Source organism: Arachis ipaensis, chromosome B7 (assembly GCF_059453495.1).
Source record: "Arachis ipaensis isolate K30076 ecotype BB chromosome B7, ASM5945349v1, whole genome shotgun sequence".
Lineage (NCBI taxonomy): Eukaryota > Viridiplantae > Streptophyta > Magnoliopsida > Fabales > Fabaceae > Arachis > Arachis ipaensis.
Genome location: NC_142442.1, coordinates 127,084,100 through 127,101,586, shown reverse-complemented (window position 1 = coordinate 127,101,586; position 17,487 = coordinate 127,084,100). Strand labels below are relative to the sequence as shown.

Sequence of the window (17,487 nt, the reverse complement as noted above, 5' to 3'; positions counted from 1 at the left end):
ATAATATTGTTACTTATTATTTTTATAAACGGTACATAAATATAATTATCTATTAAAGCATGAATAGTATATAATAATATATAAAAAAGTAATTATTTTAATAAAGACATTTTTATGTGAAAATATTATGAATAGATACAAATTTAAAAAGAAATAAAAGAGACATTTATCCTCACAAACATCTTAAAAGAATTAAAATTATAGATAAATATTAAATTTTGTGAAAAAAAAATTATAATTATCTTGTTAAAAAATTTTTTTGTATAAAAACTAAAAATAAATAAATAAATCAACTCAACAAAAAATTAATAAAATTTAATTACTCTATATTTCTATAATTTTACTGAATTTTTAATTAAACTCTTGTATTTTTTTTCAATTAGATTTCTATACCATATAATTTGTTTTAATTTAGTCCCTATTAACATTAAACATCTAAAAAATGTTAGCAAATTGTGAATTTATTTACATATCTTTGTTTTTTACCTATAATAAATTCATATTTCTCTGAGATTTATCTCTTTTTCAATTTTTTTTTTACTTTCTGTGAGACTTTCACACACAAATAGGAATAGAAATATAGATCAAAGTTAAAAAATCTCTTTTATTTTCTATTCGGGAAGCTGTGTTTTGAGGAGTTCCAATCTCAAAGAAAGAAGACACATGTATTTATGTGGGAAAGCAATAATTGTGCGCTCTTCATTGGCTGTGTCTGACCATGATAGGATGTATCTTGCTTGTGGGAGGATGTCAAAATGCAACTTTTTTTAGCAGATTGATGATGATGACAGTATAAAAAATGAGTGGCCATTTAAAAGAAAAGGATAGAAGAATTCATTATTTTTGTAGTGACACCCTAATTTTTTGAATTTTTGGAATAAAGAATTTAAATAGAAAATTTTTTTTTTACCCTAATAAAAAATACAAATTTTTTTAGTAGATTGATAAAGGTGACGCAAAAAGGAGAGAATGTTGGAGTTGTGGAAATATAAGATTATAGTTAGAGACTAAAATAAAACAATTAGATGCACAAAAAAAAAAGAGACTAAGCATAGAGATAAAAAGATTAATTGTAAAATTTAGACAAGTAAATACTTATGTAGATAAATTATGTGATGATAAGTTTAATATTGTTTAAGAACAACTTGAGAAATTAAAAGATAATATAAAAAATCATGCAAAATGTAATATATATTGTTTATGTTTTTGATAGTCTTAGGTAATGTAACTTTTTAACATTAATTAAGTAGTTAATAATCGAATTGAAATTTAATTTTTTAAATATAACTAAAATTATTATTATTTTTTTACAGATTAGTTATGATAAAAATATATATTCTCTATATATTAATATATTAACTTTTTTATTAAAATAATCTTATCTTATGCTGGTAATTGTTTTGATCAAAAGAATATTTATACCATAAATATTATAATAAATAAAATTTTAAAAATGAATAAAAAATAATTATAAATTATTTTTTGATCATTCTAGATTAATATACCTCTTATCAGATAATTAATTTATTAGAAATTTAAATTTAATTTTAAATTATAAATATATTTATATTAAAATTTTATTTTTATCATTAAATTTTTTTGTGGATCCGTTATTGATTATAAATTATTAAATCGTTTTTTGGTGACTAAATTATTAAATCGTTTGATATATTTAATTAAATTATTTAATAATTTTTATAATATTATTTTTAAATAAAGATATTTGGATAAAAGTAACCTATAAAAGAATAGTCAACAAATAGAGTTATTTAGTTTTACTCCTACCTTATAGACAGAAATGGACAAGGTGACGGGAATAAATAAATAAATGAAAAATCATAGTTGATAAATGAAGAAGCCAAGAAGATCCGCCATACTCTGCCTGCTGCCATACGTGACATAAGCGCATACGTCATCTAACAATTATGAGGACCAAAGTTGGGATTGGAGCAAGTCAAAGTCAACGACTAATAACCCAAAAATAAAAGTTCCATGCTTCCAGTTTAAAGCTTATTGATAAAAAGAAGGTTCATGAATGGTATCAAAGACCACGGATGGGAAAAACATCTACATCTGCGGGATTATCTGCGACCACGAGATTTATAAAATTTTTACAGAGAGAAATTTAGTTCTGCAAATAAATAAAAATAAGCAAAAATTAATTTAAAAATAGAGTAAAAAAAGATTAGAAGAGTGTTATTTAATAATATTGATAAATGCTATATTATTTATATATGTGGACCTAAAATGGGCACATATTTGTAAAACGCAGGTCACGTTTTATATGAAAGTAGAGATGAATCCAAAAATATTATTATGGAGGCTAATAATAAAAAAATTATATAATATAAAATGTATTAAAAAAATATATCTATAAAGAATATATTTTAAAGTACAAAAAATACGTGTGTACTTTTTACTAATGAAATAGTCGATTTTTTGTATCATAAAATTCATCGATAATAGATTTTGTCAAATTTTTCAGCAATTTTCTTTTAAGTATAATTAAAAGACAATTGACAAAAAATTTATAATTCATTTTTTTTCTAAGTCATTATTCAAAATATTCATAGCTGAAAAAAGTTTTTCAGTTGTAGCAGTTGAAACAAAAAGAATTAATACTAAATAAATCAAGAAAGGCGGTCATAAGAAGAAGAAAAAAAATCCACTTTATGAAATTTAAAAAATTTTATTTAATTAAAAATATTAATAATAATATATTTTTCAGATTTTTTTAATATTATTACTTACTTTTTAAATATTAAAAATCATTAATATTTAAATTAGATTGAACTTTTATTTATACTAGACTAAATATTAAATAATTTTTTTTAAAAAATTAATCATACTTAATAACTTATTAATATTAATTTAAAAAAAACTGGAAGGAGCGAGGCCTCCACTTGCCCTCGTATGCTCGTCCTTGCATGGGAAAAAATAAAAAAAATAGCTACATTTGGCATGAGGAGAGCAGCAACCGAAATGTGTCCTATATGTCTCCTTCATGCAGACAATAACCAGCCATTTGACCATCTTAAACTACTCAAAAGACAGGTTGCGTTTGCCAAATGACAGATACAAAATGAAGGTTGCGATTGGCAGGAGCTACGATGCATGTTCGACATGTGTTTGGAAAAATGGCCGAAGGGGGTCTTTAAAAAGCAAAACGCAAGTGAGGTTTTGTACAACGTGAGGGTTCATGGTTTTTTGAGGGTTTAGTTTAAGTGAGTAAGGGTTTGTGTTGTAAGGGAGAGAGGGTTGAGGTTTTTGGTTGCAAGGAAGCGGGGAAGAAAAATAGTAGGAAGAAGAAGAAGTAGTTTAAGTGAGCGAGTAGTAAAATTATTAGAAAAAAAATGGTTCGTGATTTTACGTTACTTCAAAAACACATTATTAAATATCTGGATCATCTTCAATTGCTCAATTTTATCGAAATGGAACCTATATGTGTGCTTTTCTTGGATATGGAAGCATGGGGGACTAGACGTATATGTGGGACAGCTTTTTGGCAGTTTCAGGGAGAAGAACTCGGACCGTGCGTTTTCTTTGGTTACGAATTTTGCATATCAAATCGCACGGTGCGGTCCGATTTGTATGCTAATGAGAAATAAAATTTGGGGTGCTCTAAATCAGACCCTCCGTGTTACCTTAGGTTGGTTTTTTAATATGCAATGGTACTACAAGTCGCATGGTCCGAGTTCCATGCTTAGAATTTGAACTGAACTCAGACCCTCCGTTTTGAGTGCGGATGAAAATTTTTTTGATGAACTGCGAGAAGAAATCGCATGGTCCGGTTTCATTTCTTAATATTTTTTTGAATGATGTTAACCTAGTCGAAGGGTGCGAGTTCGTTAAGGTGGTCTATATAAAAGTGTGAAGTGAACTGATAGCTTACTCGAGTCTTCTTCCCCAACTTGAACGGTTGCGTCTTCTACTTCTTCTTTCTCGTTTCTTTATTACTTCCTGTTTTAAACTTGAAAATCTAGTAGCTAAAGCTATGCTTTTTTTTTTTGTGATTGAGAGAAATGAGTGACAGAGTGTTACTAAAAGTGTATTATTTTGGTCAGATTTTACTACAAACGTCTGAAGGAGTAAAATTTATTTGTGAAAATCTGCTTGATGTTGTTATTCCTTTTATCATCTCATTTGAGGAGCTCAAAGGTGTGATCTGTGAAAAGATAGATTCTGAGAGGGCAAGAAAGATATCCTGTATTCTATACAGATATCCCATACAGGTATTTGGTGGATTCGTCCAGTTTCAAACCAAATATGTGACGGACAAAGCGAGCATGCAAGAGATGTTTTCAATATATATTGAAAACCGGGCTCAGATCTTGTTCATCGAGTTGTATGTTGAGTTTGAACAATCTGAGGCCGACCGGAATATTCTACGGGAAGATTATAATAGTGACAGTGAAGAAGAGTTCGAAAGTAACTACGAGTTTGTTGGTCCAGATGGAGATGAAGATCAAGGTGATGGAACTACAACTCCAAATGTGACAGAGGTGGCAAATGCACTCGCAAACGAAGTGCCGTTTGAGGAGCCATCATTCATGCGAGTTTTGGACTTGGAAGCCATGCATGTTCCGGAGTTTCCGGAATATATGACTACAGGTACGTAATACGTCGTATTAGTTCTTTTTTTAGTTAGTTATTGATTTAGTTATGAATTAATTAGTATTTATTTACCATTGTTTAATCATGCGTTGATGTTATAGTTCTTAGCATCGAACCGGTGGTTGAGCAGTTCAGGTGACTGAGTCACTGGTTCAACCGTTGGGTTAGTGAAAAAACCGGTTGACCCGGTCCTATGTAAATAAAAAATAAAAAATAGCACTGTTATATATATACTATAAGTACTTATTAGGTAATAATAAAATTCTGTCGAATATGATTAGTAAATATTACGTGAGTTTCTAATTATCATTCGCAGTTGATCGATCCATTCTACGGTTCAAACCCAGTGAACCGGACCGGTTAGGTTCCAGTTCATTTGGTTTGACGGTCGAACCGGCCAGTTCGGTCTGGTTTTTATCTTTTCTGCCGATTGTTCCTTTTTTTTTAATTAGAGTGACATAATAACATGTTGTCAGATTTGGATTTATATCATACCATAGGCAGTAACTGTAGATTTACCCTTATTATCGGTTTTGAAATATCTGTCTTTATTTGATTTTTCCTATGGTGGTTGTCAATTGTAGAGATTCCTATTGTCGCAGATGGTGAATTTGCCGTTGGTATGGAGTTTAGTTCCAGGGAAGCTGTTATTAAGGCGATAAAAGAGTATACCATACGACGAAGCGTAGACTACCGGGTGTATGAGTTTGAGCCGTTGACATTTTATGCCAAGTGTACGCAGTATGGGTCAGGGTGTGGTTGGCTTATCAGGGTTAGCATGATCAGCAAGAAGTACTGTTGGGTTATAAGGAGGTATAATGGTAATCACACCTGTACCAGAGCCACCATTTCACAGGATCATTCGAAGCTGGATTCTATCACAATTGCAGAAGCGATAAAACCATTGGTTGAGGCTGACCCCTCCTTAAAGGTAAAGTCGGTTATAGCGAAAGTGCAATCGAAGTTCAACTACACCGTTAGCTATCGGAAAGCATGGTTGGCTAAGCAAAGGGCAGTAGAAAAAATATTTGGAGGTTGGGAAGCATCGTTTGAAGCGTTGCCTATATGGTTTGAGGCCATGTGTCATAAAGAGCCATCAGCTGTTGTCCATTTTGAGACTATGCCTGCATATCAAGGCAATGACTTGGTGGGTGATATTCGAGTACTGCATCGAGTATTTTGGAGTTATTACCCCTGTATTAGGGCATTCAGACATTGTAAGCCAATTGTCCAAGTGGATGGGACTCACTTGTACGGAAAGTATAAGGGTTGTCTACTAGTGGCAGTTTCACAGGATGGCAACAACAATATCGTCCCAATTGCGTTTGCTATTGTAGAGGGAGAGACTTCTGATGCATGGCACTTTTTCCTTAGCAACCTTCGTCAACATGTTGTCACTCGGGATGGTGTGGGTCTAATATCCGACTAACACGAATCCATCAATGCAGCTGTGGAACGCAGTAACGGAGCTTGGTCAATTCCTATAGCTTTTCATATGTTTTGCATTAGGCATATAGAGTCGAATTTTCTACGAAAATTCAAGGCACCGTACCTCCAAAAATTGGTCGTCAACATTGGTAACCATTTACTAAATTTAAGTAAGTTATTAACAGAAATAACCTTCAGCATTTGTTTTGACATCTTTTATTTTTCTTTTTTTATGTTGCTATCTTCCAGGATATTCGAGGACGGTGCGGGAGTATGAAGTGCGTTACCAGCGATTACGGGAACGGGGCCAAGCGTATACAAACTGGTTAAACCGAATTTCTCACGAACAGTACGCATTGGCATTTGATGGTGGATACCGATGGGGTCACATGACGACGAATCTAGTGGAATGCATCAATTCCGTGTTGAAGGGTGCACGCAATCTTCCCATTACTGCTCTTGTGAAGGCAACATTCTACAGGCTAAACGAGTTGTTCACCCGAAAAAGAGCGGAGGCAGAAGCGCGGATTAATTCTGGCCATGTGTTCTCTGATGTCGTGACCTCGAAGTTGCATGCAAACCAACTTGCATCAGGAAACATTCAAGTCAGTTGCTTTGACCGGCAGAATGAGGTATTTGAGGTGCGTGAGATGCCAAGTGGACTGGAGTTTGCAGTCGATCTACGTGGCTTTCTATGTGACTGTGGTGAGTTCCAGGTGGACCGGATCCCCTGCAGACATGTGTTCGCATGTTGTGCCAACCAGCGACTGGATTGGAAACTATATGTGCATGATGTGTATAAGATGGACCAAGTTCGGTGGGTGTACCGAGCAAGGTTTAGGCCACTAGGTAATCCTACGACATGGCCTGCTTACAACAGTCCTCGGTTCGTACCGAATCCGTACCTGAGACGCGTCACGAAATGTCGCCCAAGAATGACCCGCTTCTTGAATGAGATGGACACGCGAATGTTACATCGTCCTAGGCGATGTAGGCTGTGTGGAGCCAAGGGACATAGTCGTAGCAGATGCCGTCAGTCAGCTGGTGCAAATGCCGACGGAGATGCTCAATAAGTTCACAGTCTCAGATTTCATATGATATGTGTAGCATTATATAGTATGGCATGAGCTGTCCATTTGATTTAACTTGACCTAATATATGTAACATTTTATAAAATCACTCGAAATCTCATATTTATATAACATTGTATAACGTTTTTATCTTGCTTTTATGTTAAAATAGTTTTAATAATTTATTAAGTGGTTTATATCTATTATATTAATATCTACTACAAGTTTATATTTATTATATTAATGAAAATCATCATAGCTTGGTGATGGTGGAAGACCAGTTTTCAACCTTATGCGGTCCAAATTTCTGACCGGACTAGTAGATGGTCCGATTTAATGGTTCTCTGGTTAAATCGACCGGTCCGGTCCGGTTTTTACAACACTAAATATAAGATACCTGTAGCATGTTATAATATGATCTCAATTGTCTAATTGAGGTATATTGACATGATATCTGTAGTAATATACTCAGATTTTATGAAACATTAATACATGGTCCAGATCAATAATACCTGAATAAGGTCATTAATGCATAAATACTCTAAACATACAATAGAAATCTTAGCATAGTCCAGCTCATTAATACATAATGTCCAACAGATATAAAGTACTCTAAACATAGTCCACATGATTATTACTTAAATCAATACGTTACACCACAACTACTTTCTGATTGTCCACTTTACATCCTTCACAAAGTTCTTGCATTTCTTCGCTGCCTTTTTGAAGACAGATGGAGTGTAGCGATTAGCGCTACGACGTGGTGGATCAATCCTCATATTGTAACCTTTGACTTTGTCATCCGGAGTGCGTTCCTGACCTGTATACAATTTATAAAAACAAATACATGTAGCACATCAGGTAATCAAACCAACATAGATACCACATATCATTCAAGAAAAACCAAACAGAGATGCCAGTTATGAACAAAAAATAAATAACTAATCGAACATGTAAAGTAAAATACACAACATAATACCATCATTACGAGATTCTTCATCCTCATCGAACTCCTCTATTTCATCCTCCTCATCATCATCCTCGTCATTCGGGTCATCTACTAGATACGCATCGGTCTCTTTCTCGAGTGTGTTAGCATTTTCCTCAATGAGTCCCATAGAAATACGGTTAGGATTCTGACTATTAAGAACTCCGCGTCCACCTTCACTCCTACTAGAGTCAACTGATACGAACCCCCCAGAAGCAACCGATGAGGTATGGCCCAGATACCTCGCATCCAACGAGTACCTACCTGCCATGAACTCAGGCTGATGGCCATATTGTGATAGTCCTGCATCTGTAGCCATGAACCCAAGTAACTATCTAAAAGAACCTCTTTCTCCTGTTTCAAACTGTGACATACCCCAATATTGTTGACTTATTGGAAATGATGGGGGAAACTGTGTCTGAGGAACATACTGGTTTGAGGACTGAGGTTGTTCTTCTGGAATCGGGTTTGGAGGTAATATATGCGGCGAATGTGGCTCTTGTTCTTCATTGTCATCATCCATATCCTGACTACCCTCATCGGTATTCTGATTATCCTCATCCATATCCTGATCATCCTCATCCATATCGTGATTACCTTCATCATTCTCTTGACCCACAAGATTTGACAAGTTCAAGTGGTCCCCAAATTTCGATCGGTACCAATACATGTAACAATCTAATGGATGCTGTGAAGGCATGGGAAGCTCAGATAGAACGTAGTTATACCTGTTTGACCAATGCATCACCCAAATTGAATGACTCGGTGCCGTGGCCCAGTTAAGATTCTTGGGACCAGTCAGGACTTCTCCATGCGCCTTGCCAGATTCCGCTCCTAATTAGGTACTCCCTGAACAAAACCAAACTGTCGCCTAAACCTATCGGTAGCATGCCACTCGATACATTCAAATGATACCAAAGGAACTGTAGCGCTCCAGACAACCGACTGCATGTAGATTTCAGCAGGAATGATGTTCGGATCCACGCGATCCATAGTATAAGCAACCCAAACAAACTGGGAAAAATAAACGAACCTCATTATTACAACCCACAATACCAATAACAATAACAATGATTCATAAATATGTCTCAGACCTTAAACCCAAAACTAATACTTCTTTAATTAAAACACACATGCCCTTCTTGAAGTTCATCAAATGCCTTCCTAAAGTGAGCTAGATTCAGATATCTATATCGTCGGTCACCACGCTCCCAGTTACGCCACCTAATATGATATATTCAATTAGCTCAACTAGCTCAACTGAATCTTAAATTTCAAGATACGGGTACATTGTAACAAATTATTACCTGTTTGCTAGCGGAAAACTGCGGGGTTCCCTAGGTAGCGGCGATAGATATGGCAGCCGGATCCAAGCCCAACCGAGTAGAAGTGTTAGTGGACCATCTATTTCCTTGCAGTTAAAACGAGATGCCCTGCATAACGCCCTATAGAGGTGTGCTAGGCATGCCATTCCCCAACTATACTGTCCAATACTAACAAAATCACGTAGCAAGGGTAGAAATTTCCAGTGCACACCTACCCCAGACTTATCCCCAAACAATATCGTCCCGATCAGCAACATAATATGGCACCTCACATACCTCTGTATACTGATATCATCAGTCAACTCTAAATTTTCTTTTAGATCCCGCAGCCAGGTAAGTTTTATGCAGTTACCTCTACAGTCTGACTTACGCGGTGCAACTCCAAATTGAATCAAACACTCCGCCTCCAACGCTTCAAAACTACTCATTGTCATCCCTATGACCATTGTTGTCAAACTCTCGAGTTAACTCGTAAACTCGTATGAGTTTACGAGTTTAGATATGGAATCGAGTTGACTCGGGCATAGACTCTATCCTGAGTAAACTCGGCTAGACTCGGCTAGACTCGGTCAAACTCGGACAAACTCGTGAGTCTAGGACCAAGTTAGCGAGTTTGTGTTTTTCTTCATTTTTGCTCAAAAAAATGTCATTTTGAAACCGAAAAAACACTTTTTTTATTAGGTTATGATAACACTCCCAAAAAATGAAAGAAAACTCAATCAAAACACAGTCATCTGCATCGTTTCCCTCAAGTCTCACTTTCTCCATGTTTGCCGCAGTCGCCATTCCTCGTCAAGCTGCCGCTATTCACCTGCGTCTGCTACCTCTGCTCTGATTTGCGCCATTGTCTGTGAATTTTACCTATGTTGCCCTCTGCTTTGTATTTCTTCACATCTCCACTATCCGCAACTCCATCGTGCTATCACCGTTCACGAGTTCGACTACTTCTCCTACAGTCCTATCTCTGCTCTGGTTTGCACCGTCGTGAAATTCATGACTCTTTGTTGCTGTTGTTTTGTGTTGCTGCTGCACCCTTGTCTTCGATCTGCTGTTGCTGAGATTTTACCCCTTCTTTTCTTCTGTATTCTCTATTTTTTGTATGTCTTTTGCCCTTTCTTTGAGCCTTTGCTTCTTTATTTATTTATTTTATTTTTTAAATTTTATTGCTTCTAATTTTAGCCTATTGCTTATCATTTATGTTAGATGGCCAAATGGTTCATCCATTCATGGCTAATTAGTAATTAATTATTTTGACTAGAGTTAATTTGATTATTTGATATTGTTCAATGTTCAATTAAAGATTTAGTATTACAGATTTAGAATTTTTAATTTTGTGTGTTTTATGTTGTATTTGTATAAGAATAATTATAGAGGATTTGGATGTGTATTTTAAAATATTTGTTATAATGTATGCTACTATTTTAATTTATTATGTGCTTTAAAATTGATATTATTAATTTTGAAAGGTTAAAATTGAGTAAATATACATTATATATATATATATATATATATATATATATATATATATATATATATATATATATATATATATATATATAAACTTCATAACAGGTGAACTCGTACGAGTCTACGAGTTAACTCGCGAGTCGAGTCTAGGTCAGCTCCACGAGTTTACTTAGACTCGCGAGTTTGACAACCTTGCCTGTGACTGGAAGACCATCTGTGGGAAGACCAAGAATTAGAGCCACATCTTCAAGAGTCACGGCACATTCACCAATGGGAAGGTGAAACGTATGTGTTTCAGGGTGCCAACGTTCGATCAGAGCATTCACCAATACTTTCTGACACTGCACTATCCCAATCTGAGATACATGATAAAAACCGGTAAGTCGTAAATAGTCCTCCACCCTATCGTTGTACCGATCCGGAGGAATTGGGTGATTACAAGTCAACATTCTTAATTTCTATAAAAAAGATAACAAATTAATAGTCAGCTCATTAACAATTACTATATGACTATCATAAATCAACTTACTGAATCCTTTTAAAAGTAATTATTCTAACTTCTAAAATTAATTATTAATCCTTAATTTTATTCATAACTAACAACTAATGAAAATAATTACTAATACAAATATTCCTAATCAAAATTCTTAACTTACAACATCTACCATAATATCTAATATTAATTACTAATTTACTATCATTGAAACATTTTTTCCTCAACTATCAAAAAATATTACTAACCAGTATATGCCAAACCTTCATTTTCTAACAACGGTAAGAACAATTAATTTGCTAATAATGATGATTACAATTAACAAAATTTAAATATCCTCGTAATAAAACCTAACGTGCTTTCATAAAAATAATCCCACTAATCATTCAGTAAGTACTAACAATTTCTCACAATAACAATAACATTTAACTTCATCCACAACAGTTATAGTAAAGAATTTTAATTTTTTTTTAAAAAGTTTACACGTTCTTTCCAATTATAATTATAATAAAATTTAATAAAAAATTAAAAAAAATTAAATTCTCTCTAAAAAAATCACTACCGTTTCTGTTATGTTCTGTTTACATTTTTAAAATAAAAAACTAGCAAGCATAATAATAACAAATTTCCTAATAATAATTATAATTAAAAATTAGAAAAAAAATTTCAGAAAAATTTTAACAAAATCTAACAAATATGGAGATATCCTAATAATCATTCTATTTATATTCCTAACTTGCATTTCTAACAATAATCATAATAATTAAATTTTTAACAATAATAACTATAAATATAAAAAATTTAAAAAATTTAAAAATAACACTTACATAATCAGAATGACTGAGATAATGAATAATATGAAGCTCAAATCGATCAACATCTTTAATTTAATTTTATTTTTTTTGGCATGGTTTTCTTTTCTTCCAGCAAGTAGCTTTCAGAACCGGAGAAAGGAAGAAGAAGAAGATGGGAGTGAGGTTGAAAGTGAAATGTGAGAATGAGTTAATTCGGATGGTGAGAGTAGGTAACTTGGTCTTCGTTTGGTTTCAGGGCACCGCTTGTCCTAGACGCCCCAGTGCGACGCGTGTCCAGGGAAGAGTAAATCGGACCGTGCGTTTGGTTAAGCGCAAATCGGACGCTCCGTGTGGTTACTGCAACTCGAAGGGTCCGAGTTGTTCCTCCTACGCAACTCGCAGGGTCCGATTAATTCGTCCACTGACACCACAAAAATGTTAAGCACACCCCTCTTCCATATCAGAGTCCAGCACTTATCATGCATCCATATGTAAATTAAAAAGCGCATCTTCAATGGGTAAGTGTTTTTTTTTTAATTTTCTCAAAAATAAATATATTTATTTATGTTTTAACTGATAATTTTATTGTTAATTTTGTTATTATTATTATTGTTAGTAACATTGTTATTATTGTTGTTAGCAACATTGTTATTATGGTTAAGTCGCAAAATATTATTATTATTATTATTATTAGTCACGTCGTTATTGTTGTTGTTGTTTTCGGTATATATGAATAATTAATGTTATGATTAATATATTATTAAATTTTTATAACAATATTTATGATAATAATTTTTTATAATACTGTTTGTTATGAGCTATGAACATTATTGTTATTATTATATTATTATTATACTTTTATTATTATTTCTTGAATATATTATTAACTGTTATTGTTAAGAAATTATTATTATTATTATTATTGTGATAGTTATTGTTGTTGTTGGTTATTAAAAAATTATTAATATTTTTATTAATGTTATTGTTAACATTAATTATAGTTACGAAGTAATATTAATAATTATTATTTTTCTTTTTTCAGACGATCAGTAATTTGTTGCCCAGAAAACTCGATCCGTCAGAGACCTTTAACGAGATAGCTGCAACGACACTAGCATTTACTGAGTTTTACCACGTTTCGCGAGTAGGCGAAATGATAGGCCATTCTGCACCTCTGAGTACCTTGGTGGAACGATGGAGGCCGAAAACCCACACGTTTCACCTTCCAGTCGGCAAAGTGACTGTGACGCTGAAAGATGTGATACATATACTTGGCCTCCTAGTTAACAAGGAGCCCGTCACAGGAAGAATGGACAACAGTCATCAGTTTTTGGTGGAGAACTGCTTTACTTATTTTGGTCGTTAGCCTAGTCCAAATGATCACGTTTTGGGTAAGGTAAATCTTGCATGGGTCCAACGGTGCAGAGACACCGAACCATGTGACACGCATGAGTCCATTGAGCGGTACATTCAGCTCATATTCAGATAAGCCTACCACTTCTTTGAACTCGAAGTTTTTGCCACTGCTTCGAGATTTTCACCAGATTCCACTATACAGTTGGGGACAGCCAGTCTGGCATATCTATATAGATCGTTGTGTCGTACATCACGATACAATTGTAAAGAGATGGATGAGCCACTCATTCTACTTTTTGTTTGGGTGTGGGAACGTATACCGTTCCTGGCGCCTATTCCCCGCAATGAGCTCGTCGATGTTGGTGTTCCACTTGCACGATGGTATTGTTTATCGTCATATTATTATTATTGTTGTTGTTGTTGTTGTCGTGGTTGTTGTTCTTATTGCAATCATTCTAATCTTGTTTAGGTGGAGTCATTGGCGCCGGCTAACAAGATATACACAAAGGTCTATGGTGCAGTTTAGGTGACAACTCGATGACATGGGAGTCAACGATGTAAGTTTTAACAATTTATGTTAAGTTGCTTATTTAGAATAATAGTTTTACTAATCAATCTCGTGGTTACTGATGTCCAGTTTATATGGCGGCCGTATATGGCAGTAGCGCTTTCGGATGAGTTCGCCGTAAATTTGTTTTTGTGCTCCACAAAGTCGTCGTTAGTGTCATTCGAGTGTATAGAGTGGCACCCAACAAACTGAGTTAGACGATAATTCGGACTGCAACAGCTTCAACCAGACCCGGTATTTCAGATTGGTGATGATCATTGCAAGCAGTTGACCGGCCCACAGAACCATGACTAAAAAGACAGGAACAACAAATGGGTTAACATGTGGAATTCTGGCTGATATAATACACTGCAGTTAAGGGACGTGTATGATTATGGTAGAGCGAGTGCACCGGGCATGACTGGTTCCAGTTTGTATGACATTGGCGGTGCCAGCATGCCAAATGTCGATGCTTCTGACATTGGCGGTGGTTTGGATGCCGGTATATCTCAGGGTCATCCGTATAATTTATGGACACAGACTGCGCTCCCAGTGTTGAGAATAAGGAGTATGACCACAATCCAATCAATCATGTTTCAAATAATTTGTTATTATTATTATATTAAAATATTAATATAATAAGGTCCTTGATTAAATTTAGAGATTTATCATTGTGATAGTGATAATAATATTGAGAGATAAATCTTTTATAATTTAATCTAAATTGTTCTTGGTCATAGGATTATTAAAAAGGACATTAATAATCCAGAAAGATCAATATATATATAATGGTCTTCATTGGATGAAGATTAATAGATCTCATTTATTAAATTATATATATAGATGGTGCATATAGAGATGTGACCATTGAACTGACTCACTCTGAGAATTCCTAATAGTTATAATTACCGCATATTTGTCAATAGGATATTCTCAAGATGAATATAGTAATAGGGTTTCTTTTGACCTACGACTAACATAGTAATTAACAATGTATTTATTATACTTTGATTCCGGACACCTAATACCCTAGGGTGCTAGTTGAATGGATATTGGGTATAATTTAAATACTTGTAGAATTAATGATTAGTCAATAAGGAATCCGTCAACTTTTGGTAAAGAATTTGAGCTCTATAATTATAATGACTGAGATGAATAAAATCTTGGCCAAGGGGATTGAATGAATGAAGAAATGAGTTTTTTAAGTCATTCACAGTTCATTATAATAATAGTAACAAGTTAGAGTTTGACAATTAAACCATACTATAAGGATTAACCAAGAGTTAGAAAGATGGAAGGAATTATATTTTGTTCATCTAAGGTTCTTAGTAAAATATATATTAGGTTAAATTACACAGTTGGTCCCTATACTTTTGGTGAAATTGTAAATTGGTCCTTACACTTTAAAAGTTTGTAATTGGATCCCTAAAGATAATTAAAATTTATAATTTAGTCCCCGCCGTTCAAAAAGTATTTGATTTAACAGAATATTCTTAGAATATTCTCTATTTTAAACATGTGACCTGCACATGTTTGCAATAGGGACCAATTTTCAACTTTAGTGAAAGTATGAGGACCAACTGTTTAATTTAACTATTTGAAAATGACCAAAAACTCCCTAGACTATCTGAATCCACCCTACTCCTCCCCAGCTCTCTCACTCTCACTTTCTCACTTTCCAAAATGGCACCACAACGCCAACGCTCTCTGTCTCTCACCTCGGCTCACCATCGTCGTGCCTCTCGCCTCCATCACCACGCCGAATTCACTAATAAATTGAGTTGCTATTTTTGTGTTGATTTGTTGCTATTTTTTTCTTAGACATTAAATTGTTCGCTTTGAGCATGCTTGGGATTGGAATTGTTTTCTTTCATTTATCGTCGGTGTTCAGTATTGGGATTGGAAGAGAAGAAAAAGTTGTCGGATGAGAGAGGCGAGATGGAGAAAGGAGGCGAGACCCGACTCGTGAGCACAAATGCGGTGGATCCGGCGTAGCGATGGTGAACCGAGGTGAGATATAGAGAGCGGTGGGGTTCGGGTGTCGTTTTAGAAAGTGAGAAAGTGAGAGTGAGAGAGTTGGGGAGGGACAGGGTAGGTTCAGATAGCCTAGAGAGTTTTTGGTCACTCCAAATGATAAAATTACACAGTTGGTCCCCATACTTTCTTTAAAATTGCAAATTGGTCCCTGTTATCAAACATGTGCAGGTCATATGTTCAAAATAAAGAATATTATGAGAATATTCTGTTAAATCAAACACTTTTTGAACGGCGGGGACTAAATTACAAATTTTAATTCTCTTTAGGGACCCAATTATAAACTTTTAAAGTGTAGGGACTAATTTGCAATTTCACTGAAAGTGTAGGGACCAACTGTGTAATTTAACCTATATATTACTTCATACTATCGGGTCATTGAGGAGTGTTGCTAGACGCCAACTGACGAACGGATTTCTGCTAATTTAGAATTTTTTATAAAAGTAATCGCGTTGGTAGTATAGTTTCTAAACCAATAGAGAATCATTTCGTACAAAAGTTTGGTTGTCACTTAAGCAAACCCAATAAAAATAATAAACCGAAGTATTTAAACCTTGAGTCGTCTTCTCAAGGAATTGCAGGGAAGTATGATTTATTATTGGTTATAGAAAATTGTATATTTTTTGGGTTTTTGAAATAAGGAATAAGTAATTTAAATGACAAGAAAAATAAATTAATAATTATAAAAATCTCTTGCAAGGTATAAGAATTTGAAGTCCTATCCTAGTTATCCTTATTAGGTGTGATGAGAATTGGATTCTGCTCCCACTTTAATTAACCCTTGCTAAACAAAGGAAAGTCAAGTGGACTAATTATTTTGATCCTCAAGTCCTAGTCAACTCCTAATGAAAGACTAGAGTTATTGGAGTACAAATTAACCAGTAGAGAATTCCAATATCAATCAACAGCTGAGTTTGATAACTCAAGAGTTACTAATTACTTAACCAAAGTCAAAAGGAAAAAATATCTTAAATTAAATTAAAAGTATTCATAAATAAAATAAAGCAAAATTAAATCTGAAAATACCTCAATTTATATTAATTAAGAAAATCCTAACATGGAAAAGTTCATAAGCCAATTTGGAAAGATAAGTACCAATGAAAGTAATGAAATAAATAAAAGTAGAAAATAAATTAAAGAAACATTGAACTATGATTGAAGAGATCATATCTTAAACATAATAGAAATCCTAAATCCTAATCCTAAGAAAGAGGAGAGAGCCTCTCTCTAAAAGCTACATCTAATCCTAAAATTATGTGAATGAATATTGTGTTCTGTTGTCTCTGATGAATGGATGCATTCTCCCACTTTATAGCCTCTAATCTGTATTTTCTGGGCCGAGAACTGGGCCAGAAATAGCCTAGAATTTGC

At 34.1% G+C, this 17,487-nt stretch overlaps 1 protein-coding gene across 1 annotated transcript; it reads right to left on the bottom strand.

Annotated features, from left to right (window-relative positions):
- Positions 1 to 8,934: 8,934 nt before the first annotated feature.
- Positions 8,935 to 11,560, bottom strand: LOC148554064 (serine/threonine-protein phosphatase 7 long form homolog). Its single transcript, XM_088494963.1, has 5 exons — positions 11,549 to 11,560; positions 11,089 to 11,350; positions 9,408 to 9,861; positions 9,234 to 9,324; positions 8,935 to 9,114 (listed from the first exon to the last, which is right to left on the bottom strand). The coding sequence occupies exons 1-5, from the start codon at positions 11,558 to 11,560 to the stop codon at positions 8,935 to 8,937; spliced, it is 999 nt and encodes a 332-aa protein (XP_088351089.1).
- Between the last annotated feature and the right edge of the window lie 5,927 nt (positions 11,561 to 17,487).